At 42.8% G+C, this 27,408-nt stretch overlaps 1 protein-coding gene across 1 annotated transcript; it reads right to left on the bottom strand.

Moving 5' to 3' along the window:
- Positions 1-278: 278 nt before the first annotated feature.
- MXD1 (MAX dimerization protein 1) lies at positions 279-27,408 on the bottom strand. Its single transcript, XM_082672838.1, has 6 exons — positions 27,155-27,408; positions 26,308-26,407; positions 21,430-21,459; positions 7,583-7,697; positions 5,441-5,600; positions 279-5,202 (listed from the first exon to the last, which is right to left on the bottom strand). Exons 1-6 carry the CDS (start codon positions 27,225-27,227, stop codon positions 5,015-5,017), a joined length of 666 nt encoding a protein of 221 aa, XP_082528964.1. The 5' UTR covers positions 27,228-27,408; the 3' UTR covers positions 279-5,014.

Below are 27,408 nucleotides of genomic sequence, written 5' to 3'. Positions count from 1 at the left end.
GGAAGCCTATGGAAAGCTAGGTTATCTGGGATGTTAACAGAGCGAGCGCATGAGCAGGAGAAACGGGAGGAGAGCAGCTGGGAAGCGCTTCAACCAGAGCCACACAATCAAAGCTCCCATCACAGAATCCAAGGGCTGAAAACTTTTGGCCAGCAAATTTTCCATGAAATCAAAAGGAAAAAGAAACCTGATGAACTCAGCTCTGTAAGTAAAAACCATGGAAGGCTAAACTGGGATACAAAACATCCAGAAGACCAAAATATCTTTAATAATGAAATAATTTATTATTTGTTAACAGTTGAACAATACAGAAGTTTACATATACACAGCAAAGATTCTCTGAAACATGAGTAGTTCTCAAAATGCACGTACTAACTGTAGTAAAAAGCACCATTCTCTATGTCTTGACACAGGATTTACATTGGCATCGTATTTACATAAAGAAATAAACATCTGGAAACAGAATTTCATACTCTCATCTGCTGCTCCCTGTTTAGGCTGTGTTCACCGTTAGGAAGATGGCCCCCAACGCTGACGGTTCACAGCAACATTCCCAGAGCACCAATTCTAAGGACAAGGGGTCAAGGCAAGCTTGGTTCTCTGGTAAAAGCTAAAATGAAGAAAGCCCTCTCAATCCTCCACACCCCCCAGACAGAATAAGAAATCAAAATTTAAAATCTGGGTAAATCTTTGAATCTAGTGCTTTACTAATTCTCATTTTACGATTTTGCGAGAAGACAAAGATACTCAACTTCTTCAGCCATTCAACAGCTGGCTCTAACGGTGCCAGGCAGTTATTTCTTCTTTCAGAAGAGCACAGGGTAAGAAAATCATCCATGTAATAAATATTAATGAAAAAATCAGGATAAATCACATATCGTACCCCCCCAGCCCCGGCCTCATCCCCAGGTATTTTTGAAAACAAAACATCCCACAGTCTACAGAGACCTGATAGTGTAGAACGAGAAAATCCACCTCACCTAAAGGGGTCTTTGGGTCGTCTTCTGCCAGGAAGGATTTTAAAAATCAGGAGTAGCCAGCAACCTAAACATACTGCATCCAAGAGTTAAACATAGAAAAATAATAGATTGACTTGTAGGAAATCGCCTTGCAGCCTTTGACTTTCTGGTGTTCAACACACAGGTCCGATAAAGGGGAAAGACAAAGAAACTTGGGGAAACAAGAAGAAAGAAAGGAGTGAGATTCGGGGGAATAAAGCACAATGAAAGTGGTATCTTTGCCAATACAGTATGATATAAAAACCTGAATCATGTGTATGTGTATACTTTTCAAAAATAAGTTTTTTCTTTAACGGATGGGGGAGAGGCAAGAAGCAAGCCCACAAAATCCATTATCAAGCCCCAAGATATTGTTAGTTATTTTGAGCATCACAATCTTACCTAGTTTACACACCCCAGGATTTGCTTTTGGCCACTTCAGGGACTGAGAAGAGAGGCTCCTAGGAAACCCAGGTAAGGGCCCTTTGTTTCTTTTGAAAAAAGTAGAGGTTAAAGGAGAATGCCCACCTTCAAAAATAAACCACTCAAGCGGCCGATTGCAGGGTCAGGGCCTTCTTAGTACTCAATTCTGAATCGACACTAAAATTATTTTCGTTTTGGGTTGACAGGAAGAAAAATGTAGGTCCTGCTCAAAAAGGTGACACTGAATCACTAGCATTAGATCTGTGACTAGAGAAAGGAGCCACGGTCGCTATCAGCACCTTGAATCCCAGATCTCTGCTTAGTGAAAGAAAACAAATATACCCTGGGTGCCTGCCCGCCATTCTAAGCCAACAGGTATGGAAAGCTAGGTTTTCTGGGATGTTAACAGAAGCACACATATATTTTCTCACTGCATGAAATTAAACTGCACTACATACTCTTTACTTTCCCATTTGCATTGCAATGGTATCAATAAGAGTGTAGACTTGATTTTAGTTTCTTAAAACCAGTTTTCACATAAAAATATGCATGTGCCTATATATACACACATCTGTATTTACGTACAATAGTCAAAGTCTTAAAGGCTGGGGCTTATATCTTTGCCCGTCCCCTCCCCCCAACAACCCTAATAGAAAGGTTTTTCGTTTTGCTTAAAAAAACAAAACAACAACAACAACAACAACAACAAAACAGAACCAAAAAGGCTGTATAGCTCTTAACAGTTATGCTGGTGGATCAGTGAATGACACGACAGATTGGCGCATCAGGGCGGCTGGTCAGCCACGTAGGGAAGGGGATTAGCTGCCTGGGGCTGAGTTTGCTGGTCCTGAAGGTTACAGTTTTGGTTAGAGAGAGGCCTGTCTAGCATTCGGTCTACCTCAAGATTTGAAAGTCGTGTCTAACCCTGGTGTCAGTTTATCACAAGCGCATTAAAAATATAGAGATCTATTAAGTTCCACATTTATATGCTATCAAATTGAAAAGGACCAGACAAACAGTGCAAAGGTCAAATAATTACTATTTTATATTGGGACAGTACATTTCATATTTCAACCAAAAGACAAAAATGCAGTTTAACTCAAAGGCACAACAATTAAAACACAGAAAATAATGGCATCTCTCAGATGCCTTATTTCTAAATTAAACAAACAAATACACAAGTTTTGTTCCCTTCCCTCCCCCAATGCAAGCCCACAAGCTTTTGCCAAAGTCTTGAGTTTTCGATGCCGTACAGGATCTAGCATCGTGGACTTGTGAGGCGCTTGAATGTAGCAATTAAAATGCTTGCGAGGTCTAGCGAATGGCATTCGAAAGGGACCTCAAAGTGCAGGTATATCTTTTTCAAACATGTTACAGGCTGAGCTGGCTCTTTGAACACTATCACTCTGCTTAAATTCAGGAAGCAGGCTTTAAAAATGCAAAAGGCATACAAGTTGTATTTCAGTGCAAATCTTCAGCTGGTAATTGGAAAAGATTCCAACAATAATAAAAAAAAATCCTTTGTGTCACCTGCCCCTCCCCCCACCCAAACCTGAAATGGAGAGAAAAACAGAACAAAACAAAAACAGAAGAATTACAGATGACTTTGGAATCATTTAGGAATCACTACTTCCAATTAAAAAAGTTTAATACATTAAGAAATCAATAAAAAGAAAAAATAAACACAAAAGTAATCTTTGTTTCGACTGTTCTTCACGTCCAGAATGAGCTTCCGTGAGGAGTGCGTTTGAGCTTTTAGTCGTGGGCAAGGAAGAGGCGCTGAGGAGGTGAGTCTGGGGCCGGGGAGACCACAGGCCAGCGGGGGGCACAGGCGCCGCCGCTACTGGTTCAGCCAGGGAGCCCTTAAGTTGCAGTGCGGCTGTGGATTTAGGAATGTTCTCATCACTTTGTGACACACGCTCTGTTTCAGCGTCACAGGTTTTACAAATGGTTTGAATTCAATGAAAAAGATTCACCAGAGGCTGAAAGCATCGAGACCTCAAAACTATGAATGCAAAAGTATTAAGGGGAAATGAACCAATTCTGTAGATACCTACATACAAAGTTTCTAGAACATCTATAAAAGCACAGTCATAAGAATTTATTTTCCATTACATTAGTTTATATAAAATGAATAAATAGTATTTATAGATTTAATGTGTCTTATGTACATATACATGTGCTCTGTTTTAGCTTAAATAAAAATGCTACAAAGTGGGAGACCACTTAAGGGAGAAATCATAACCAAAAAGAAAAATCAGCCTTTTAAACTATTAACCCAAAAGCCTCCATAAAGAAGTTTCTGGGTGTGTCCAAAAATAATCAATAAGGAGAGGATTGTAGTAACACTGTACCATCCCCTCCCGTTCACCTGCAACAGAGAGTAGAAATGTAGACTTCTCCTTGCACTGATGATGGACACTAGCTCAGCTAGTGCCAAAGCTCAGTTATTGCTGCAAGTTAAACAGCAAAATAGATTAGAATTGGACCAAATGTCACTTATTTGGGGAAAAAAACCAAAAACAAAACAAAAGAGGCATAATCAGTTTGTGTTAAGTGGGAAATGGAGATCTCATTTATCTCTGAGGTAGGAAAAAAAAATGTTCCAGAGACAAGGAGCATAACCGACTTGGAGGGGAAATGTGCCTTGGGAGAGCAGGACACAGCATGGTCCCAAGGACAGCGCACAAAAATAGACTGTACCGTTCTGTTCGTGAGAACAAACGATGCTGAAACTTTTATAAGCTGTGCTACCCCAAAGACGTGCTCGCAAGGGGTCCGTTTGAGAGTGAGAAATACTGCGGCCATCCACACGCGGGTCGGGGGCGTTGGCGCGGGACGTGTGTGAAGGGTGTGTTTTCTGGAGGTATTCCTGCCTGCTCACAGGCGGTGAGGGCCATGGTTAAGCGCTCTTAAATCCCACTTTCAAAGCTTACTTTGGAGTTCTGAGATCAGGATCTCAACTTTAAAAGTTTTGTTTCCTTCAGTTTCCTAAGCACAAGACACATTCGGACATTTCCGCTAGGCAAGTCACAGAGGAAGCCAGAAAACTTCAGGGAAGGTCTGGTAGACTACACGGGGACAGTAAATAAGAGGGGGAAATTGCCGAGATGTGAGTAAGTGCTTATCCCGTCTAAGAATTCTTGGGTGCTTCAAAGTGATTGGAATGTACAGTCTGTCAGAGACGAATTTTTATGGAGAGAAAGAGAGAAGCTAGAGGATGCAGTCAGAAACCCACAATCCTGGGGACGAGTGGCATTCGGCCACCCCAGACTGAGCAGTAACGGGTCGGTGACGCCCTCAGGTGTCCAGGCTGCACTGACTGGCTCAGCGTGTGCCTACCCTACGCCAGCAGGCGCGGGGGCCCGCTCAACCCCATTCAAGATGGGGATCGTGGATAAAAGAAAAAGAAAGAAAAAAAAAAGAAACCCACACTCCTAAGCACTTCCTTGACAACTTTTGCACAGCTGCTTTTGGTGACGGTGGAACACGGAAGCTGACGTGCGAGGGAATTGTGGGCAGGTCCGATACGCTACCTAATCGAAGCCGACGGGCGGGACCATCCGGGCGGCAGCCGAAGCGACCACGCTCTCCTAGAGCCCAAGACGCGTCTTGTGGCCGTCCTGGAGCTTTCTCCTCTTGATGCTGGAGCTGGAGTAGCCCTCATCACTGCCCAGGCTCTGCATGCTTCCCCGCTCGTCCAAGTCGCTCACGCTGCTGCTGCTCCAGTCCAGGTCGCCCGTGAGATCGTCTGTGCTTTCGACGTCCACGTCGATCTCTTCTGTGGGAAGGACGAGACAGAGCGTGGTGAAGGCCTGCTTCGGAAGGGCCAAGCGACTCGGCAGGGCCCCTCCTTGGCCGCGGTGCCTAACCGCTGCAGGAGAGGACGCCTGTCCCCGCAGGCCACGCCCCTCGACTTCTCCAAGTCACGGGGGTTCTCGGCTTCCCCTCGGCTCCGCCTCTGGCAGGCGGCAGGGGGCTGGGGAGGGGCCTGAGGATGCGGGCTCGGGGGGGCTCACCCCTGTCAGAGTCGGAGCGCTCCGAGGAGACCGTGGAGCCGGTGCTGTCCGTCCGTATCCTCTCGATGCCCAGCTGCTCCAGCTGCCTCTTCAGGTGTCGCTGCTCTCGCTGAAGCTGGTCTATTTGGTGAATGGCTTTTCTGTCACAGTCTTCAAGTTTCTGCAGGTCAAAAGGGGTAGTTGTTGAAGGGCACAGGCAGATTTCAAAATTGGTAATGACCCTGCACCTCCCTGCCTTGTGGGGAAATACGGCAGTTTTCCTCAGAAGCCATTTGCTGTGTCCCTTGTCAAGCTTCTCGCAGGGACAGGAAGCTGCCTGGCCGGTGACTCCTGTCTACATCTAACTTTTTCAGCATCGACAACACTTTGGAACCTGCACTGTCGCATGGCTTCCGGGGTGAGCTAACACTCTAGCGTCCAGCACCCCTCAACTGTGATAGTGGAAAGACTGTGGCAGGATCACCCAACCTGTTCTCCCTTGTCTGTTGTGACGCCCCAAACACCTACTCCCTGAGCTAGAGCACTGCGTGTGACGGGCGCTTAAGAAACAGACTTTCCTTTAGAAGTATGTTTATTCAAGTACGTGTCCCAATTACATAGGCGCTTTTTTTTTTGCGTCATGCCAAACCTCATTTAACTTCTGTCTGTTGGCAGGAATAATATTGCCTTTTGAAGTCCTGATTCTAAATTGTCCAAATAAGAGCTTAGAAAACACATTTCCATAGATCATTTTGATTTTACAAATCTGTTCTCTAGCTTCTCAGATAATTCTTCAGATAATTCTGAAGATTGTGTAACTGTGGTTGTTTTGCTCTAAACAGAGGTTCTTTTCCCTCCTACAACTGCCATGTACGCAAGGCTATCAACCATAATTCAAGTAACACGTGTCCAGCTATGACTCTGACTATAAGAACATGCTAAACAGTGATTTTGGCTGTGGCTCTCAGGAGTTACCCTTTGCTATTCCAGCCATATACTGAGTGCTGACTCTGTTTCAGACCCTCCGGGAGGTGCTAGAAATACAAGGTGAACACAAAGATCTGGTCCCCTCCCTTGTCCATACTCTAACAGCATGGACAGAGACAACCAAATAGCCACACAAGCCATGGTCAGGTGTCAACTGTGATAAGTGCTAAGAGAGAGAGATCCAGTAATAATAAGGACCATCTGTCACAGGAAGGAGGTGACCTAGTCAGGGAAGGTTTCCCTGCACGGTGATACCTGTGCTGAGGTCTGAAGGATGACAAGAAGTTAACTAGGTGAAAAAGGGAGGGGAAAGAGTACCAAGCAGAGGGAATAGCATGTACAAAGGCCCTATGGTGAGAGAGCCTGACAAGTGCAAGGGACTGAAAGAAGGGCTGAGGCAGAGAGGGGAGCCTCTGGCACAAGCTGCTGCTGCAAAGGCAGGGGACGGCCGGGTCGGGCAGGCCTGGTCATACAGTGTGTCCTGAGCCATGGAAGACTTTTTTTTTTTTTTTTTTTTTTTTTTTGCGGTACATGGCCTCTCACTGTTGTGGCCTCTCCTGTTGCAGAGCACAGGCTCCGGACGCACAGGCTCAGCGGCCATGGCTCATGGGCCCAGCCGCTCCACAGCATGTGGGATCTTCCCGGACCGGGGCACGAACCCGTGTCCCCTGCATCGGCAGGCGGACTCTCAACCACTGCGCCACCAGGGAAGCCCCACGGAAGACTTTTAAATGTGGTGACATGTTGATTTGAGCTCCGGCAGGATTGCTCTTGGGAAGCCTGGAGATTAGCTTGGAAGAGGCCTCTGAGGAGTTTACTACAGTACATGATGGACTTTGTGGAAATACAGCAGGCTGTGACATATGTAAGTCTTGGAGACACGTGGCTAAGGAGCAAGATGATCATCAGCAGCAAGGATGACCCTGACTTTCTGGCCTGTACATGAGATGGACAGTTGGATAGACAATTTAACTTCTGGCGCACAGGGGTGAGAACTACTCAGCTGGGTTCTGGACATGTTGAGTCTGTGAGTCATCCAAGACATTGACTTGGTTGGAGTTCGAGGAGTTCAGAGGAGAGAACTGTCCTGGAGACAGACATCTGCTGTCCCTCATAACAACAAACAAACCCTCCCTGGGCAGGTAAAGACAAAAAGGCATCCCAGGATGCACTTACCTTTATGTGCAATTTGGCTTTTGTTAATAAACTCAGTGTAGTGTGTCGATTTGATTCTGGACCAAGTGGCACCAGCCCCTTCAACTTTTCCAGGCATAAGCGAAGGTGGGCCCGTCTACAAAAACAAGATCATAGTAGCATTGGAGACTTTCAAAGCCAGCCGGATGTCACCCGGGAGAACAAGCTCAAACAGAGTATGAAGTCGCCCAGTCCAGTGATGGCAAATGCCACCAGTGACTTCCAGCCAAGTGGACATCTTTTGAAATTATACAACTCTGGTAAAAACCAAGGAAAAGCAAAATCCATGGTTTTCTAAAGTTAAGTCTATAATATGTATGAAGGGGTAGAGACTCATATCTACTATTTTTTAAGCACATGAATCAGGTTATCTCCAGGTTTCTGGGTTATGATGTGACCTACAGAACATCCAAGTTCAGAAAGTAATGACATGCCAGTGAGAGAATCCTTTGAATCCATACTGTTCTTTCCCCTTCCAGGACCACTAAATCACTACAACTATATCTTGCTGTATATAATATTTACCCATGTGAATGACAAATGTATATGGTTATTCATTACAACTTTATTTGTAATAGCAAAGATTAAAACAACCCAACTCATCATCAATAGGGAACTGATCAAATAAAGTATGGTATATCCATACAGTGGAGTACTATGCAGCTATGAAAGAGAATGAAAATGTACTCTATGTACTATGAGGAAAGAACGTTCAGATATACTGTTAAGTAAAGAAAAGCCAGATACCAAACTGTGCATATAACATGCTACATCTTTGGGTAAAAGTGGAGGAAAAATAATTATCTAAAGGCATGTTTTCTTGTATAACATAAAGAAAGCTTGGAATGATACATAAGAAACTAGTAACAGTGGCTGGGCAGAAAGGAGTCAGGGGCTAGTCGAACAGGGACAAGGAAAGGGGGGGAGTTTTTACTGAATAATTTGTTACACTTTTTCGTTCTTCAACCATTCAAAAAGTTAGATGCATTTTTTAGAAACAAGGAAAATGCCCATCAGTGGTATTGCTATACTAACAAGCATGCTGACAGCTGGAGAGAACCACCAACAGGTCTTGCAGTGTGGCAGAATGTGGCAGAAGCACAAGAGTCCCTAAAATTTTGGAAATTAATACTTCACTGAAACCTTGGTTTAGGCTTTATCCTAGAGGCTAGCAGATTCTGTGAATGTGAGAAACAGCCAAGATTCAGAGTTTTTGCTTCAGCCCACCACCTCCTTCAAGTCTTCACAGGCCATTCCAGTCCACAGTGCTTCCTCCATTTTCTGAGTACGTACTAGTTTATCCTATTCATTGGGAAATTCACTGTTCTGCCTGCCTTTTTTGGTATTTGTGACTTAACCTTTCATTGCCAACTCCTTAGAAAGATGGGGCCGCAACTTAACCATTGCTGGGTTGCCTTGGTGCCTTCCCCTCCCATCGGCTTAATGCACGCTTGCCGCGTGGTTGGTGTCGTCTATTCCACTAGACTTCAAGCTTCTCGGGGCAGAGTCCATCTCTGCTATGTCTCTGCACCTTCAGTAGTGCTCAGGGTCCTGGGGTTTTAGGTACATGTCCACTGCCCGTCCCCACGGCAACCTGGAGAAGAGGTCCTGGGAGCCTGAGAGGCTATCCTCCAGCTGAACTGGAAGACAACTGGAAAGCTCAGTTTGCCCCTTTTTCCCTCTTAAAAATTTCACCGTATTAACAAAGGTTGGGATCGAAAGAAGAAAACTGCTTCAGAAAGCTCAAATACAGGCCAGTATACCTGATATTGACCAAGGCAGTCAATTCACACCCTTCACATCAAGACTTCAGGAGGTTCCCCCAAGGCAGATCCAACAAGTGGTTCTGAGCTCTCACCTCACCTGCTTCTGAGCCTCCTTCCTCTTCTGGCTCTTGAGGTTGTCCTAGACTCTCCAAGGTCCCCTAAGCCCTGGCAAGCTAGAGAAGTCCAGCATTCACTCCTGAGCTAGAAAGAGGTAGCGGTACAAGAGGCTTACTATTTTACAAGACTTCCGCTTGCTCTGAAAACCTGCCCACATGGAATGGCCACCAGCAAAGAGCCACATTAGAGGTTTGCTCCTCCAACTACTACATGAGGAGAAAAAAACAAAAACAGAATTTGTGTATAAAAGGTACTTGTTCACCTTGGATAATATTCTTCACAAAGAGCCATGAAAATAGATCATGTTATTAGAAACACCATGAGAATGTATGATTAGTCACATATAGTTATTCTCACTACAAAGTTTACAGACTGTCAAGTTTTAAAACAAGTTCAAAAATAAAATTAGATTTAGACATTTTTCAGCCTGCTCATCGCAAAGACTACATGATTCAGAACAGTGTCATATTAGTCCTTTTATGATGTGGGTTTATCTACAGATATGAGTATGTAAATTTTTAAGGAAGTTTGTCTACTGATAAAAATAATAAAGTCATCTTTCCATGCGTCGTCATTCCTAGTTACTCAGGGAGTCTAGCCCAGAAAGTACAATATTCACTACCCAAATGTGGGTTTCCAAAGAACACTCCCAGTTGTGAAACTTGAAATAAGCCATTTGACTACTTCAAGTTTAGGCTAAAACATGTTCATTCAGTGTTTTCTGACCTAGTTTTATGGAAATAGGAGCACAGTGCTTTCTGGATTCTCGTAGAGAGTCAAAGCCAACTTGTATCTTTCGCAGTGCCTGCCTCACCGCTCCAGCCTGATGCCTGCCCTGCCCACCTGCCGCCTACCTGCAGCACATCCCCGGGCTGGTGCCTGGGCCACCCCCAGGGGAGGGATGAGGTATGTGAAGCAGGCTCAGTTCCATGATATGATAGTGAAATTCAATTCCTGAACCAGACAAAAAAGCAAACAGACCCCTCTGTAGCAGCTCCCACTGAGGGGCCTCAAGCCTGAGACACACCCTGCCCCCCTCTACCCCACGCCGGGATCCGGAATCCTTCAGCCAGCCGTGAGCACCCATGGAGTGCCCAGGTCCCAAACAAGTAGAACAAGCTCCTGTCTCAGCTCTCTGTCCTCAGTCCCGACCACGCCCGTGCCCAGGGCTCTGGCCTTCTAGAAGGAGCCTGCTGTCCCACTGTGAACCAGGCCTAACCCCTCTTTCAGGAACTAGCAGGGGGTTTTGCTACATTTCCTCAACAGGAAGCCACCTGGTACCCACATCTGACCCCTACTTGGAGCCCCTCTCATCACATATTCAGACAGAGCTCTCCCTGTTGTCAAGAGCTGCCTCCCAGCTCCCCACTGGCAGCAGAGAAGGGTAGTCAAGTCCTGGCTCCCTCCTGCCCCAACTGCCTCGTCTCTTCACACTGATCCAATGGACTTTGACAAACCTCACCTGCTGATTCTTCAGAAATATCACTCTGCTTACTCTGCATGCGCTGATATACCTTTGGTCTCCAGTAGCACACAGAAACCAATCTTTGAGCTACAGTGAGTGACGCTCAGAATCAAGTGCGGCCTATGATAATTAAACTAGATACAAACTAGAGCTTCTCTTCAGTAAGCTTTTTATTGTTTTTTCTTTTTAGTATCTCAAATTTTATTTATTTTTGTTTTTAATTATTTTTATATTCTGAATCTGTCAGTCACTATACAACCAAATATTAGTGTAGTGATTAAGGGTAAAGGTTTGGGGTCCTGGCCTTGCCACTTATTTCCTGTGTAGCCTTGAGCAAATTACTTAACTCCATGTAGCATCCGTTTCCTTGGCAGTAGAGGGACGATGACAATGCCTCCTGCCAGGGCTGTCATTGAGCATTAACTGAGATAGGGTATGGAAGCCCCTGACCAGGGTCTGACATGAAGTGCTCTGTATGTGGCAGCAGTCATTCTTTCAACTCTAGCTTCCTTTGAGGAAGGATAATTGCTGGGAGCAAACACAGATAATTATAACCCTATCATATTCCTTTCGAAATCAATAGGGAACTCAAGAGTATCTCACAGGGTAAATAGAGGCTATCTGGTAAAATCCAAATTCACTAAACTCTCACTTAAAGAAAACTGACATCTTTTGTCATTAAAAGATTTAATGGAAAATCTAACCCATTTTCTATGGAAATAAAGATCTTGCTTATGCTAAAGGTATTATTTTTTTACGTTTAAAAATCAGCAAGGACTTTATAATGCTAACCCAGGCTAAAGGAAAGACTCCTTTGGAGCCACCCCCATCATGTAGAGGCAGGGCTAGAAGGGACTCCAAGGTTGAGGGGGAAGCATCTGAAGCACACCGAGATCTCTGCCTACATCTCTCTACTGTGATGGCCAAAAGAAAATAAAAATTGGGGCAAATATGTATTGACCTTGGAAATCCAAGCACATCTCTGGATGTATTATCCATACCCAGAGAACCTAAAATATCTCACGTACAATAGCAAGAAGAAAGGAGAGCACGTCTAAGAACAAACTTAAAAGAGTTTGGGGGGCTTCCCTGGTGGCGCAGTGGTTGAGACTCCGCCTGCCGATGCAGGGGACACGGGTTTGTGCCCCGGTCCGGGAGGATCCCACGTGCCGCGGAGCAGCTGGGCCCATGAGCCATGGCCGCTGAGCCTGCGCGTCCGGAGCCTGTGCTCCGCAACGGGAGAGGCCACAACAGTGAGAGGCCTGCGTACCGCAAAAAAAAAAAAAAAAAAAAAGAGTTTGGGAAGGATCTCTGGGAAGAAAACTATAAAACTTTGCAGAGAGACATAAGAAAACCTGAATAAATGGAAAAAACCAGCACTTTCCTAGATATGAACCCTCAAAGTAAAAATGTCAATGCTACCCAAGTTTGTCTACAAATTTAACATAATACCAAGAGAAAAAAATCCCAACCGTAATCTTTTTAATGCTGGGAAATTAGTCTAAACCTCACCTAGAAGCATAACTGTGTGAGAGACCTCCAAAATTTTTGAAAAAGAAGAATGAAGAGGATTGTTTGGTACCAAAAATTGTATAAATTGTATTATAAAGCTGCAGTAATTAAAACCAGAATATACTAATACAGGAAAAGATGGACAAGTCACAGGAAGAGAAGAAAAAATTCCCAGGAACAGACTTTAGGAATAGATATAAATTTAGCATATAACGGAGCTAACACTGCAAATCCTTGGAGATAGCCCAGATTATTCAGAAAATGGCAGGGGAGTGGGGAGATTAACATCAAAATAAATTCCAAATATATTAAAGATTTAAAGTATATTTGGATACCTCAGAGTTCTGTTGTTAGTTTTCCTTCACTCTTGTCAGCCATGAAGTACGGAAAATTAATATGCAAGTGAAGGAGGTCATCAGTGAAGTGGGCTCTGGGCTGTTGGAGGCGCCACCCCAACCCGAGCTTTGGCACTGATGGACGGCACCGGGGCTCACCAGTGCACTCTCAGACAATTCTGAAGGCTGCTCTTTATACCTCTGCCTCCAGACTCAAGATTTTTTTTTTTTTTTTGCCACGCCACGTGGCATGCGGGATCTTAGTTCTCCGACCAGGGATCAAACCCGCACCCCCTGCAGTGGAAGCACTAAGACTTAACCACTAGACCGCCAGGGAAGTCCCCAGACTCAAGCTTCTTTGATTTTATTCATAACTCTCTCTCTCTCAGGCCAGCAGATTTGTAAATTGGGAGAGAGATGCAACAAAAAAAGTAAGATTACAGGTAGAGATTATGCTACCTGCAGACAGTGCTCCTGAATTTACTCTGTCGTCCCTAAAGTTCTTCCTGACTTGGATGCAGTCAAGACCAGGAATGGTATGAAATCAGGTGTGTGTCTGTCTGTCTTTGTCTGTATTGTGAGGGAGACACTGTTATCAGATATTGCTCTTCTTTATTGAAGATGTAACTGAACTCTCTCCCTCAGACTTTCACAGTGAAGTGTATGACAAAAAAGAATCAGGTTGGGGCACAGTAAACAGTATGGCAGCCAGTTAAGAGGGTAGATAAGTAATTAGGTTCGCAGGTGGAAATCTTGAAATATATGCTTGGCTCTTTCATTCATTTATTCCTCTAGCATTTCTCAAAGGATTACTACATACTGCCACTTTCCTAGGTGCTGGGGATACGATGTTGAGTAAGACCAAGTCCCTGCCTTGAAGGTAAAAGTTTAAAGGTTAAAGTTTAGCTGGAGTGATTAAACACGGAAACAAATTATTGCAGAATTATTTATATGAGCTACCTTCAGACCATGACAAATATCCGTTCCTACTGAAAGTTCTAGAATGGGCTCCCCTTTGCCCTCTACCAAACATATTCTTTCTTTTCCCTCATCCACATCTTGTTTGACTTAACTTCTCCATAAAGGTTTTCAAGCTTTCATAGCCTATCAGAAGCTTTTTTTCCTTTCCAAATAGATCACATTCATTCATTCGTTTATTTCCGTGCTGCAGACCTGCTATGTATTTAAATGTTCTGCTTCTTTCATTACCAAATAATGGAAATGACCAAGTCTTCTATTTCGTGTTAACCCACTGGAGCCTAGAAATAATAATGCACCTGCAGATGCTGACCTAAGAGGAGAATCTGATCTCTTTGGTAATTCATGTCCCTTCTCTTTGAGGAAAGCCCTACTTAACGAACATGATACACTGGACCTCACTGAGTACTAGTTTTCATTAAAATTGGGCCCAAGATTATTTCCAAAGAAGAAAAAAAGAGTTGCATAAACAATACCTATTTCCTCTCCTACCTTTGTGTGGACACAGATTTAGCCCATTAAATAGCTTTGTAAATCCTATAGGGTAACTGGAAGTTGAATAAAAATAACTTCAGATATGGGTATGTATGAGCTGTGTAGTGATTTAAAAAAAAAGGATATTTAGTATAGACTAAGAAGAAACAAATCTTAATGGGTCAAAAAACTACTCCCTAAAAGTGATTACAGGTCACAGAGATCATAACCTTCTCCAGATTTTGGGTTGAGAACAAAGCCTTACTGGGTTAAACAAAAAATCCAGGGGAAGACTACAAGTCACTCTCTGAGGAAGAAAAGTACTCTCCTTTTTCTAAAATGGACCCTTTAGAAATAATTGCCAAATGCATCATTATTACCGACTTAGGCGGAACCTTGGAAGGTTTGAAGATTTCTCGTAACTGTGATCGTAATCTTTGTAAAATATACAGAGATAGTCATATGCTCACTGTATGGGAACACGGCACTCAGTAAGCAATGTGGAAACAGCAATTCATGGTGGCTACATTTTAAAGTAATAAAGTCACTTCTCTATTAAAGTATTAAATACATAAGTATATATTTAATATTTCCTTTCTAGAGCCCAATTAAAAAATACAAAATATAGATTATAATTAGTACTTGCTAGCTCTTTCTCACCCTTTGACTATTAGTGTCTATGACAAAAAGTCAGGGAGTGCCTCCAATGTTCCCTGTAGGGGACTGGAAATTGGCTGAATAACCAGCATGTCTCTTCTTCATGTTCTTCCAAGAGGTACCGTCCAGGAAAGATGGATTCTAGTAGTAAAAATCAGTGTGCGCCTCCACACCGCCACCATAGACCACACTAATACCTATATTCTTCCTTCGTAATAACCAGGCCATGCCCTTAGCCCCATGTGGCAACAAAGCAATGTGGATTTATTACAACATCCTAGAGTGAAATCTGAATGTGGTCAAGGGCGTTCAGAAGCGGTAAGAATGGTGCAATGCACACCACAACTCAGGACCCTACCCCTTCCGATATAAGGAGTTTGGCCATTTGAAAAACAAGACCCAAGAGAAACCACTCTAGGGAACTGCAATCAATTAGAATATCTTGCCAGAAGAGACCTGACTGGAATGGTTTCTCATGACAGACCAGATGCCACTGAAATACTGTTTGACCAGATGAAAACAACAGCTTAGATCAGGCTGCTGAATCCTCCTCACAGAGCACACAAAAAAATCTTTTGTCATAGAGTCATAAGACTCTGGCAGAGGTAATCTCTCTAGACCAGCTGCCTAATTCCAGAAAGGCCTGCATATGTACCATTCCAGAAAAACGAGTGTCTATAATTAAAGGAGATACTAGAACCTTCTTTTGAAAAGGAGCCCATTCAAGCACCTGACTCCTGACCCACTGGCTGCAGCGTATATGTGTTCACTCAGCCTCCATTTGCTGAGTGGCTTATTGAAAGGCATTCAAACAAGAGGAGTTCCCAGCTAAGGAAAGGAAAGAGCAGAATTATCATCAATAAAGGGCATATAACAACAACCAAAGACTAAAAGGTTTCCCACATCCCAACAATAATTAATCAGTAATTACAATGGGAAACCAATAGCAATTTTAAAATATATACAAATAAACCCAGGAATACCTTTTACAAGAAATGTGCAAGATCTATATGGGAACATCAAAAAACTTTACTTAGAGACAGAAAAGAGATCTGAATAAATGAACACACACATCAAATCCTGGATGGAGAGCTCTAAGATGTCAACATGAACTTTTAAAGGTTAATTTATACTGGCATTATTTAATTTGGATTTTGAAAATCCCCAAAAGAATTTGGGGTACGGAGAATTGAAGGACTGACTACAAAATTCATTAGGAAAAATAAACTGGTGAAAAGAGCTAAGAACATAGTAAAATAAAAAAAAGGAGGAGGGGGCTTCCCTGGTGGCGCAGTGGTTGAGAGTCCACCTGCTGATGCAGGGGACACGGGTTCGTGCCCCGGTCCAGGAAGATCCCACATGCCGCAGAGCGGCTGGGCCCATGAGCCATGGCCGCTAAGCCTGCGCGTCGGAGCCTGTGCTCCACAGCGGGACAGGCCACATCGGTGAGAGGCCTGCGTACCGCAAAAAAAAAAAAAAGGAGGAGGAGGGAAGAATAGAGATTTGCTTTACCAGATCCTGAAGTGCATAAAACCACAATGATGAAAACAGTGTACGCTGCCACAGGAAGAGCAGGTGGGTCAGTGGAACAGAAGAACAAGTCTAGAACCAGACTTAGCCATAAGCAAGAACTCAGTATACAACAGAGGCGGCAATTTCAGATAGTGAGAGAAGACTGATTCCGTAAAGGTAAATGACAAACTGGACAATTATATGATACATGAAGAGGCAATCTCTTTCATATATATCCTTCATACAGTAGAATCTTTTAAAAATAAAGAAAAATATAAACTCCTCAGTAGAAAATTGGGCAAAGGTTATTTAACAGGCAATTCACACATACACAAACTGTCAAAGATATGAAAATTATTAAACTGTGCTAGTAATACAAGAAATGCAAATTGTGTGTTTCTGTTTGCTTTTTACTTATTAAATTCATAAAAGTCTTAAGGTAAAATATAAACTTGTAAAGGCAGAAGGAAAATATGACCTATAACCCGCCTGGTGGGCAATCCAGCAGTCAACATCAAAAACCGTAACAATGTGGATACCATGAATTCCACAACTATACATTTACCCTAAGGAAAGAATTATGATGTTGGACAGAGAATTACCCATAAGGTAGTTTAAGCAAGCATCACTTATATTAGGAAAATACTGGGAAAGGGCTTCCCTGGTGGCGCAGTCGTTGACAGTCCGCCTGCCAATGCAGGGGACACAGGTTTGAGCCCTAGTCCGGGAAGATCCCACATGCCGCGGAGCAACTAAGCCCGTGCACCACAACTACTGAGCCTGCGCTCTAGAGCTGCAAGCCACAACTGCTGAGCCCGCGTGCTGCAACTTCTGAAACCCACGCGCCTAGAGCTGGTGCTCTGCAACAAGAGAGGCCACCGCAGTGATAAGCCCGCACGCCGCAAGGAAGGGTAGCCGCCGCTCGCCACAACTACAGAAAAGCCCGCGCGCAGCAACAGACCCAACACAGCCAAAAATAAAAATAAATAAAATAAATAAATTAAAAAAAAATACTGGGAAGAACCTAAAATAGGGGATTGGTTATATGAGTTATGGCACATCCATGTGATGTAATACTGGGCATTCACTAAAAGTAATGTAAGAAAAGGAGATTTAACGGTATTGGAAAATGTTCATAACGTAGCTTGAAAAGAAGCAAATTATTTACTATATAATCCCATATTGATTTTTAAAAAGTATGCACAAAAGTCTAGGTGGATATAGAACTCAGCGGTTGCTACTGCTGCAAGGTCTATTACATGTAATGTTTATTTTCTTTGTGCTTTTCTGAACTTTCCAATTTTCTACACTAAACTATTTTTAAAGTTACTTTCCAAAAAACAATTGGAAAGATACATTTCAAAGTTCCATTGGTTTCCTTGGGCTGCTAGAATTAGGGATGATTTAATTTTTAGTATGATTTTCTATATTTCTCAAAATTTTCTACAAGATTAGTTTTAAAAAAAAAAAGAAAGAATGACCACACACTCACCAAGGGTGTTTCCTTAGGAGGATAGACCCACAAAATTACTTACAATGCAGAGAAGCACAGGCCAAGTGACAGACATATCTACAGTGAGACTAAATGGAGCCCTCCACCCTGGGGGCTTGGCCTCTGTGGGCTCAGGATCCCCAGCACCTAGCACCCAGCATCTTTGGTGCTCCACGAATGCCTAGTCTATTGAATGAAAAATACTGCTGCTGCCACCAATACCACCTCCCACCTCCACCTTTCTAGAAGTCTTTTCTTCTATCTTCCCACCAATGCCAAGATTATTAAATGGGTGGTGTTGAATACAGTATTCTCATAGTGGAGTCCTGATGCACACCAACTCTCCAGAATCTCTAACGTGCTCAGAAAAGGTTTCTGCATGAAAAAACTAACACAGGTATAATTAACTTCGCAATATTAAAGAGAAAAAAAATCCAATTACTGAAAGTTCTCCTCAGTTGCTTTTTTGTTTTTTTGAGAGCCATGCCCATCTTTTTAAAAAATGTGATGTTAAGGTAAAAAATGGCAAGGGTGTATTAGCCTTTAGCAAAGTGGTACTGTTTTATAGGATTCAGCTACTGAAACCAAGGGGACTACAAATGCAGCTGTTCAGCGGACCACCAAACCCTAAAATCTTAAGCAGCTACACTATACGGGAGAAGAGCCCAACAATTTTAACCCTCCCTCCCCCCACCCCGGATTGCAGCAACCAGTGCTTGGTTAAATTAAGTAAATTTGAGTCCTGACTTCCTTCTCTTCTGCTCACATGCTCTAGACTAGAGAAAAAATGCTCAAGACCTTAGAAGATCAAATTCCAAAAAAAAAAGGACAATAAGGAAACTAGATAACTAACTTTTCAATAAGCAAAAGTAGACTGGTCACATGCAAGCAATCTGAATTATAAGCAGCTTGCTCAGTGATGACTTCAAATCCAATTTTCTAGGAACTTTGCCTCCACAGCCTCCTGTGCAGACTGTTTCTGTGTCTTTCTCGTTAGACAAACTACATTTCTCTAGGATAGAGACCATGCTGATTTAATACCCCAGTATGAACTTACTTAGTACCCAGTACTGAGCACAAGCTCTTAAGACACTATAGGCAGAAAACAAACATTTTTCAACTGCTAAAATAAACGATAGGGACTAAGGGTCCGCATGCTGCAACTAAGACCCGGCGCAGCCAAAATACATACATACATACATACATATTTTAAAAAAATGATAAAATCGACATCCTGTGGTATTCCTGCAGAGGTAAAAGGCACAAAGCTGTAGTAAGTAAGCCTAAGAGCCCTTACCTGAAGGGATGAAATTTTAATAATAAAAATAAATGCCTAAAAAAAAAATGCCTAGGGGGAGGAGAACTAGAAGACTTTTCAGCAGAAATAGTCCCAGTTTACCCAGTTCACCCCAGAGGCAGGAAGATGGGAGAGAATCTAAAGATGAGAAAGAGAAGCCACATCTGAAGACAGAAAGACTACCTTTCTGTCTTCAGAAGAGATACTTTGGAGTTTCCAGCTCATGATACATAAATCCCTAATGCATAAAGACGCTCTGATTTCAAACATGGTCAGTCACGATCACAAAGAAACTGAAAGGGGAGAAGAAGGATGGGGAGAAGCACATGTGCGAGGCACACTCACCTTGCATCCATCTCTCTCACACATGCTTGCGTGCACGCACGCACACACACATACACAGTGGAGTAATGCTAGATCTTTGCCCTGTTCCAAGATTTTCCTTCCTAGTCAGGGCCTGGTCTGCCCTTTCACTGACGAAACATGTCATTCACATCCTGACTATCAGAGTCAGGCTCCCTCTTCAAAGAGGGTTTGCATGAAATAACCACATATATTTACAGAACCATCATTACATATCATCTTCTTCATGCAGGCCACCAAGAAAGTCACTCAATCTGGATGGGTAGCCTGTACTTCAAACTGATGGGAGCTCAGAGACCAGAATGAGGCTTGTTAAATGGTTTGGAACCCTGGCTGCATATGAGAATCACCTGGGGAGTTTTTATAAAAAAATACTAGTGCAGACTCTCAACCCAAGCCAATTAAATCAGAATTGCTAGGGATGAGGTCTGAGCATTGGTGTTTTGGGGGGTTTTTTTGCCCTAAAGCTTCACAAAGAATTATTAATTTTTTTTCAGCATGGTAAAAGCAAGTGGTTATGTCTTTTTTTTTTTTTAATCTTTACTAGAGATAGAAGAAAATGTGCTTTAAAACACTCCACAGAAAGGGGTGGTTTTGACTATACAAGATTGGAAAAATATTGATAATTGTGGAAGCTGGGTGATGGATACACAGGAATTGATTACATTATTCACTTTACTTTTGTATATTTGAAAAGTTCTATAACAAAAAGTTATTTTATAAAATCAGCAGAGGGACTTCCCTGGTGGCGCAGTAGTTAAGAATCCGCCTGCCAATTCAGGGTACGCGGGTTCGATCCCTGGTCTGGGAAGATTCCACATGCCGCGGAGCAACTAAGCCCATGTGCCACAACTACTGAGCCTGTGCTCTAGAGCCTGCAAGCCACAACTACTGAGCCCACATGCCACAACTACTGAAGCCCGCACACCTAGAGCTCGTGCTCTGCAATAAGAGAAGCCACCACAATGAGAAGCCCGTGCACCACAACGAAGAGTAACCCCCGCTCGCTGTACTAGAGAAAGCCTGAGCGCAGCAGTGAAGACCCAACGCAGCCAAAAAAAAAAAAAGGCATCCGTAAGAAACAAAAAATAAATACATAAGATAAATCAGTAGAAATAAAAATTTGTTCTCTTACCCCCAAGTATATGAGTGTATGTGTATAATGTATTTCATATAAAAATATTTAAAAACATTAAAATAAAAGCTTTGCAAGTGATTCTAATGTGCAACCAGAGTTGAGAGTGACTAGGCTATGTCATTTGAAAAATAAAGATTTAAATAAGCAGCAAGAGGGGATCTAGGTGAGAGACAAACTCCAGCTTGTGGCAAGATGGAGCCCGGTGCAGGTGGCCGGCCTCGTCTGAGTGCCTCACCATCTCCAATTTCTGCTATGCATACATTTGCCTGACTTTTGAGAATCTTTATTCACAAGTGAACTGTAAATATACATATACACATATGTATGTGTATGTGTATCTATATCTATATAGATCTATATCTATATCTATATATCTGTGTGTGCATGATTTAAGACAGCGCTACCAATTATATTCAGTAGCATGTAATTTTTAAAAAACACTATTTGTAGAAACACTGCCTCTGACCTAAAATGCTTTGGCCTTAGAATAGTCACACAGAAACACATTGCTCGGGAAGAGCAGGCTGCGGGGGCTGAGGACTGGGGGTGTTGTCTTTGGGTCTATCTAAGTGATGTACGGGCAGTGCTGATTAGAGGACCCTGAGTAAACTCTTGTATCAGGTGCTAAGTGTGGGAAGTTAAGAGCCACAACTAAGTCTCAACTTAATGAAAAAAGAATACATCAAAACTCCCCCCATCCCACCCCCAGAACCTGCAACTCACCTATTCTTCTCCATTTCATTGTGAGTCGATCTGAAAGAGGGAACAATAAAAGTAAGATTATTCTTGTCTTAAAGGACTACTCCAACACCAACACAATTATTTTAACTGCTTTCTCTCCCAAGTTGGTAGGAGAGAAGACAGAGAAAGGGCTCTACTAAAGAAATTAGTCCCTTTGGGGAATTAGATAAATGTAAAGATCTAAAACAGAGTTCAAGGAGAAGTGACAAACTAAGAGGCATGCATTCCCTAGTGGAAAAGTAGTCCATTTTAAGAAAGGAAATAAGAGGGTTCTATTTACACAAAGAGGAGAACAGCCGCACACTGCTATGTGAATTTGGGCCGTATAACACCGCAAAGCTCTCTTCAGGCCGAGCGTGCAGCAGTGGAGATGGGGCACCCCACCCCTGCCCTGCAGCCTCAAGGTGTGCCATACACCAAAATTGTATGCTAAGTTGTTTGACTATAGGATACAGTTTAAAATGGATAAAAATAACCCTTCTTCGCTCAATCTTTCTATTTCCTGAAGTTATTTTATCATGTACAACCTCCTGAAAGATGCTACTGTTGAAGAGCTACCAAATTATTTCAGGAAGAGGCTTCCAAGACTCAGCTCAACAGAAAGACGATAGGCTAGTTAAGGCAGCACTTCGGGTGGAATCTCAAGTCCAGCTTTGCCACCGACTGGTACTGTGAAAGAAATAAAATTCCTTACCATCCTGTCCTCGGTTAACCCCTCTGTAAAATGGAAATAAAAAGGACTGCCAGTTGTCTACTGAACAAGCGTGGATCAATGAGGTAGCAACTGTAAAAGTGATTAGAGAGTCTTGGATGAAAGTGGAGGTGTATGTGAAATCATACTCTTAGTGTGTTTATAGCTGACCCTGGTCTAAGGATTTATGGACAGGTTTCCACAGAAGTCATAAGAAATCAGTCAATGTGGCTATTGTCCTTCTCATACAACTCATGCCTAACTAGTTATAAATAAACTTGAGGAACGTCCCAGCATTATAAAGGAGCTGAATCTTGACTTTACTTATGGAAATTCTCTGGACCCTAATCAGTTCAGGAGAGATGACACCCTGGCTCAGGTCGAGAATTCTGTGGGGCCATAACTGGAACCTTACTGGGCCTAGGAGATAAATTCTTACAGTAATCATGGAGGAACACTACCTCTGTGAACGCTCAGCCACTCATTTACATCAAGAGGCACCACCACCAAGTTCATTCACACCAGAGACTGGGGGTGGGGTGTGTGCGGGGTAGTCTTGAATGGGAAATTTCCAACCCAGCACTAAACTTCTCTTCCACAAGGCTTCTGGGGTGCCAATTTTTATTCATGAGGAAAAACAAATAATAAGATAATGACAGTAGTTTCAATTTTAGAATATTTGTTTTCTAGATAAAGGACATGGGAACCTTAAAACTGGTTGACTTAAAAGCTTTAAATTGATTCACTTGGTTATCCTTCAGTGTTCTTCAATTATATTTTTCTGATGGTATACTTCCTGCAATGGCCATCAGGATATCACAGTTAACAAGAGTCTGGCCTGCAACTGCAAACGTTTGGCTTTAAAGCACGTGGCATTCTGGTTTTAACAGGGAATAACAAGTTCAAAGCCTGACAGAGTTTTTAAATGGATGAAAGTGTATGATGAAAGCTGGTCAAGATTTCCCTGTTTAACTGTAGACAAGGACCATTCTGGGAAGGTGGTGGAGGAGAGAAGGGTGGATATTTGAAAAGAGCATGGTCTCTGATTATAGAAAAATCGTAGCACACAGGGCACCCTTACCCAAAATTTCTGGATTCTTTGAAGATACATATAAAAAAATTCAGAATCCCCAAGATAATCTTTTAAACAAATTCCATAAGCAGCATAACTCCTTCCGAACTTTGAACAGAGCTTTGGAAACTATAGATCTTATCTGATTACTTAAGAGTGCTGAACATATGGTGATTTCTACAAGCGGACTTATACCTAATGGCTAGGGCATTACTGAAGTACATTTGGTTTAGTGAAACTGAATTTTTCTTTAATAAAAAGCAGGCCGTTCAAAAAATGACCAGTTAAGAGACTGCCCGCCAACTCTGTTGATGGGAAAACATTTATATTTTAAATTAAAGCATTATAAGAATATACAGATACTTTGTGTCAAAATCATCTTCCTTGTGTCAAAATCATTTTCCATGTAATTACTGAAAAGATTTGATAACTCTGAAATCACTGATAAAGGTCAAATGTCACCATTTAAAAATATATTCTAACAAAAAGATAACTAAGCCAAACCAGTCCTTGGTTTAAAAAAGACTCACCCTGTCAAGTCAGCTATACGGCCACTGTCTCATAAAAGAACTGGGAGGCAAGTGCTGAACTTCCTCTTTCACATTACTGCCAATGCCTGCTTTACCAATTTAACAAAACATACTTTTAAAACCTCTGGATTTCAATTCTAAATATTTAGTAACTGATTTCAAAAATCAGTAGGAAAGAAAAAAAAAAAAGATTCCATCTCCCTGCAGTTCTCTGGATGATTCCAAGACAATCAATATTCACAATTTCATTTGTTTTTGTTCTTTAAACAAGCAACTAGAGAAACTTAAGATCTGCATTTTCATTTCCCAAGAAGTTTGATATGTAGCTAAATCTTATTTTTTATTGTCCAAGGAAAAGTACACCCCCCAAACACTACAAGCAAAGAGCCCAGCATTTCAACCTGAATTAACAAGAATAAACTGTTACCAATGGTTATGTAAACCAGCAGTAATCTTTCTATAGCCCTTACCTCAGTTCAAAATCCTGACCATATATGGCCTTGGATATAAGTCTAATTCAAATCAAGGGGTCAAACTGCATTCTCTGGGGAGATGTCTCACTGCTCAGGTAAGGGTCATTCTGAACAGGTCATAAAGGAAGTGAGTACATTTAAACAAAACAACCTGCTCTTGCTTCATATGTTTGCTTGGTGCCATCTTCAGGTTTAATCATGGTCTCTCAGAAATCCTTGCACCACTTAAGTTATTGCACAAATTCATTACTAGTCAAGAGTATGGACAACGGTGATAGCCTCCGGTCTCTAACCATGGAAAGCAAACCAAACCCATTGACAGAAATAACAGAGTTTTTCCCCAAATCCAGAGTTGCAGCCATTTCCCCAGAAATAAAGCTGGATATTAAAGAGAAGAGAAAGAAGCTATTTCCTGAATTGAAATTCTCAACTATCATTATTTTTCTTTCCTAATCAACTTTGGGGCCAAGCTACTTCTCTTCAACAACATCCCCTTCTTTTCCTCACCACTGAACATCCCCTCAACAACTTTCCCGTGAAACTTAGAAAAAAACGAAACTCAGAAAAAAACAGAGTGCTAAGGATTAAGCTTAGAAAAAAACAGAGTGAAAACTTTGAAAAAAATAGAGTGAAACTTAGAAAAAAATAGAATGCTAAGGATTAAGCCTTGACTATTAATGTGAGCAATTCCTCTCAAATCATGAGTGGACAAGGATAAAAGTAACAAATGAGCTACACTTATCCAGAAAAATAAACCCAAAGGCTTCAACGTTCTTCCAAAAGTTTTTAAAAATACTGTAACAAAAAGCAACACATAAATTGTTGTATACCATTGCATAATACAAGTCAGCATTAACCTTCTTCTTAAAGGCTGTCAGTACTCATGCACAGTTTTACTTGTTACCACCTTCAGATAATGTTAAAGGTGGGAGGGAAATTTACAAATTTCAAGAACTACCAGGTAACTAATTAACAGATCCATCCTTCATGTGCCTTCCTATTCAAGAGCTCGGCACATATGTGCTGTTCACTCATATCCTGTGGTTCTTCCAGTGCTAAGGACAATGGGGTGAATCAAGGACAGAAGAGGCAGCAAGGACAAGGGAGTTTAAGGTTTAAGTGCGAAACCTCTGGCTTTTAGTTGTCTGTATTATGCCACAGAGGTTAACCAAATACAGTTACTCGCAGGGAATTTTCATGAGAATGGGAGACAGATAAGGATTCTAAATCAGTGTTGAAAATGTCAATGTTTTTAATTTACTGGAATAAAAGGTATAATTGAATGAGTCTAATAAAAGCAGATTTCCTAGCTAACATATATTAAGGGCAAAGAGGGGGAAAAAAGGGTGCAATAGCATTAGTGGAGTACTCAACATGTACCAAGAAGTACATTCAGGGTTTTAGTATGTGATTTCATTGACCATTAACCAGTATTTACTTCCCAGTGAAATTTACAAATTTCAAGAACTACAAGGCTAACATAAAAGGGTTGTGGCATATTAATATTTTAATATTATATGTTCCTGCATCACCAAAAAGGCAGGTTTTAGCCTCAGTCGTTCCTCTTTGCCGTTACAAATAGAGTGACAAATTAGATTATCAGACACATAACTGTATTTAATTTACATGTCAAATATGAAATCCTATCACCTATGCCAAGTCAAATACTTTAACACGTCTATAAAATCTTTACTATGAAAAGTAAAAAGTGGATAATGTCCAGTATTTTCAATTATAGAAAACTTGCCCTGAATCTGCAACTTCTGAAGGCAAAATATGGTCACTGTTGCTAATCTCACTTGAAGTTTCCACAGATTTTTGCTCCAAAAGGGAAGAAAAGCAAAATTACGTTTTAAAAAAAGTTCATAAAGAAATAGAAAACATTTCCATTTCTCTCTTCTTTTCAGTCCCCTCAACCCAAATAGAAGGGCTTCCTCCAACGCCTTAAGACCATGTGTACATTACTGAATCATGATCGCCACTTCATTTACATGATTATAACCCTGTTATAATCACAACAGGCAACGTCCATTCTGCAGTTTGTATCATCTACAGTATAACCTAAAAGAGAAAGGGAAATATTTACCAAATTACCTGCTACTGCTGTTATTCTTCTTGGATTTGCTCCTCCGTTTTAAGGCATCTCTGTCCTTGTTATTGTATGGTAACATGGAGGCATAACCATGTTCAGCTTCTAGAAAACCGGAGGATCCAGTTAATGAATGAGCCCCGAACATTCAACACTCTCTCCCCTCCACAGTATTTCCCTTTTAAGATTGATTTATTTTTCATTAAAAGAAGATTGTGGAAATAATTAAACGGAGCAAGGTGGAATTCTTAGAACAATGATTGGTTTTTTTTTTAATTGAGTGAATATCCTCAGTGAGGAGCAGGTGTAAGGAGCATTCCAGCTGCTCATTGTTGAGAAAGACAGCAAGTCTCCTGGAGCCTGGGTTTCCCACTGGCAACGTCCAGCAGGTTGGTGTGTATTAAGTGGGACCAGCCTCAGGCGAAGGTGCGGGGCAAACACCGGGAGCCAGAGCCCGGGAGGGACGGTGTGGGGCAGGGGAGGCGCTGCTCCTCCGTCTGCGAGACCCGGCGCCAGGCCCACTTGGGGGCCGGCCGGGACGAGCCCCAGTGAGGTAAACCAAGGGCCTGGCTGAGGGGGCCCCGGGCCCCCCACTCGCGACGGGGTGCGGAGCGGGCGACGCTACGGACCCCGGGGCAGCGGTCCCTTTTCCACCCCCATTCATTGCCTTTGGGGCAGCGACGGCCTCCCTTCGGACCGCGCGTGGGGAGAGCTGGAGGGGTTGGGAGCGCTCGAGGTCGCGCTCTCAGCTCCTCCAACTACCCCCGGAGCAGCTGGGCACCCGGACCTGCGGCTGGGCCCCTCAGAGCCCCCAGTCCCCGCTCGGGCCGGACTCCTCCCGTCCCCGTGCACCTCTCTCTCGCCGCTCCAGGTAGTCGGCCGCCTCCAGCAGCATCTGGATGTTCATCCGAACCGCCGCCGCCATTCTGCACCGGGGTCCGGAGCCACTGGACCAACCCCCACTGCCCACGGACTCGCCGCCGCTGCCGCCGGACACCCACGCCCCGCTGTGGACCCCGCAGAGCAGGGCTGAGAGAAGCTCTCTGGCGACCACGCTCGCCGGAAGGGGGAGGGGACCGGTGAGCCGAGCACCACCGACACCGTGA

This window comes from Grampus griseus, assembly GCF_964374135.1.
Source record: "Grampus griseus genome assembly, chromosome: 15".
Classification (NCBI taxonomy): domain Eukaryota; kingdom Metazoa; phylum Chordata; class Mammalia; order Artiodactyla; family Delphinidae; genus Grampus; species Grampus griseus.
Note: the sequence above shows the minus strand (reverse complement) of the source record. Positions and strands in the feature narration are given on the sequence as shown.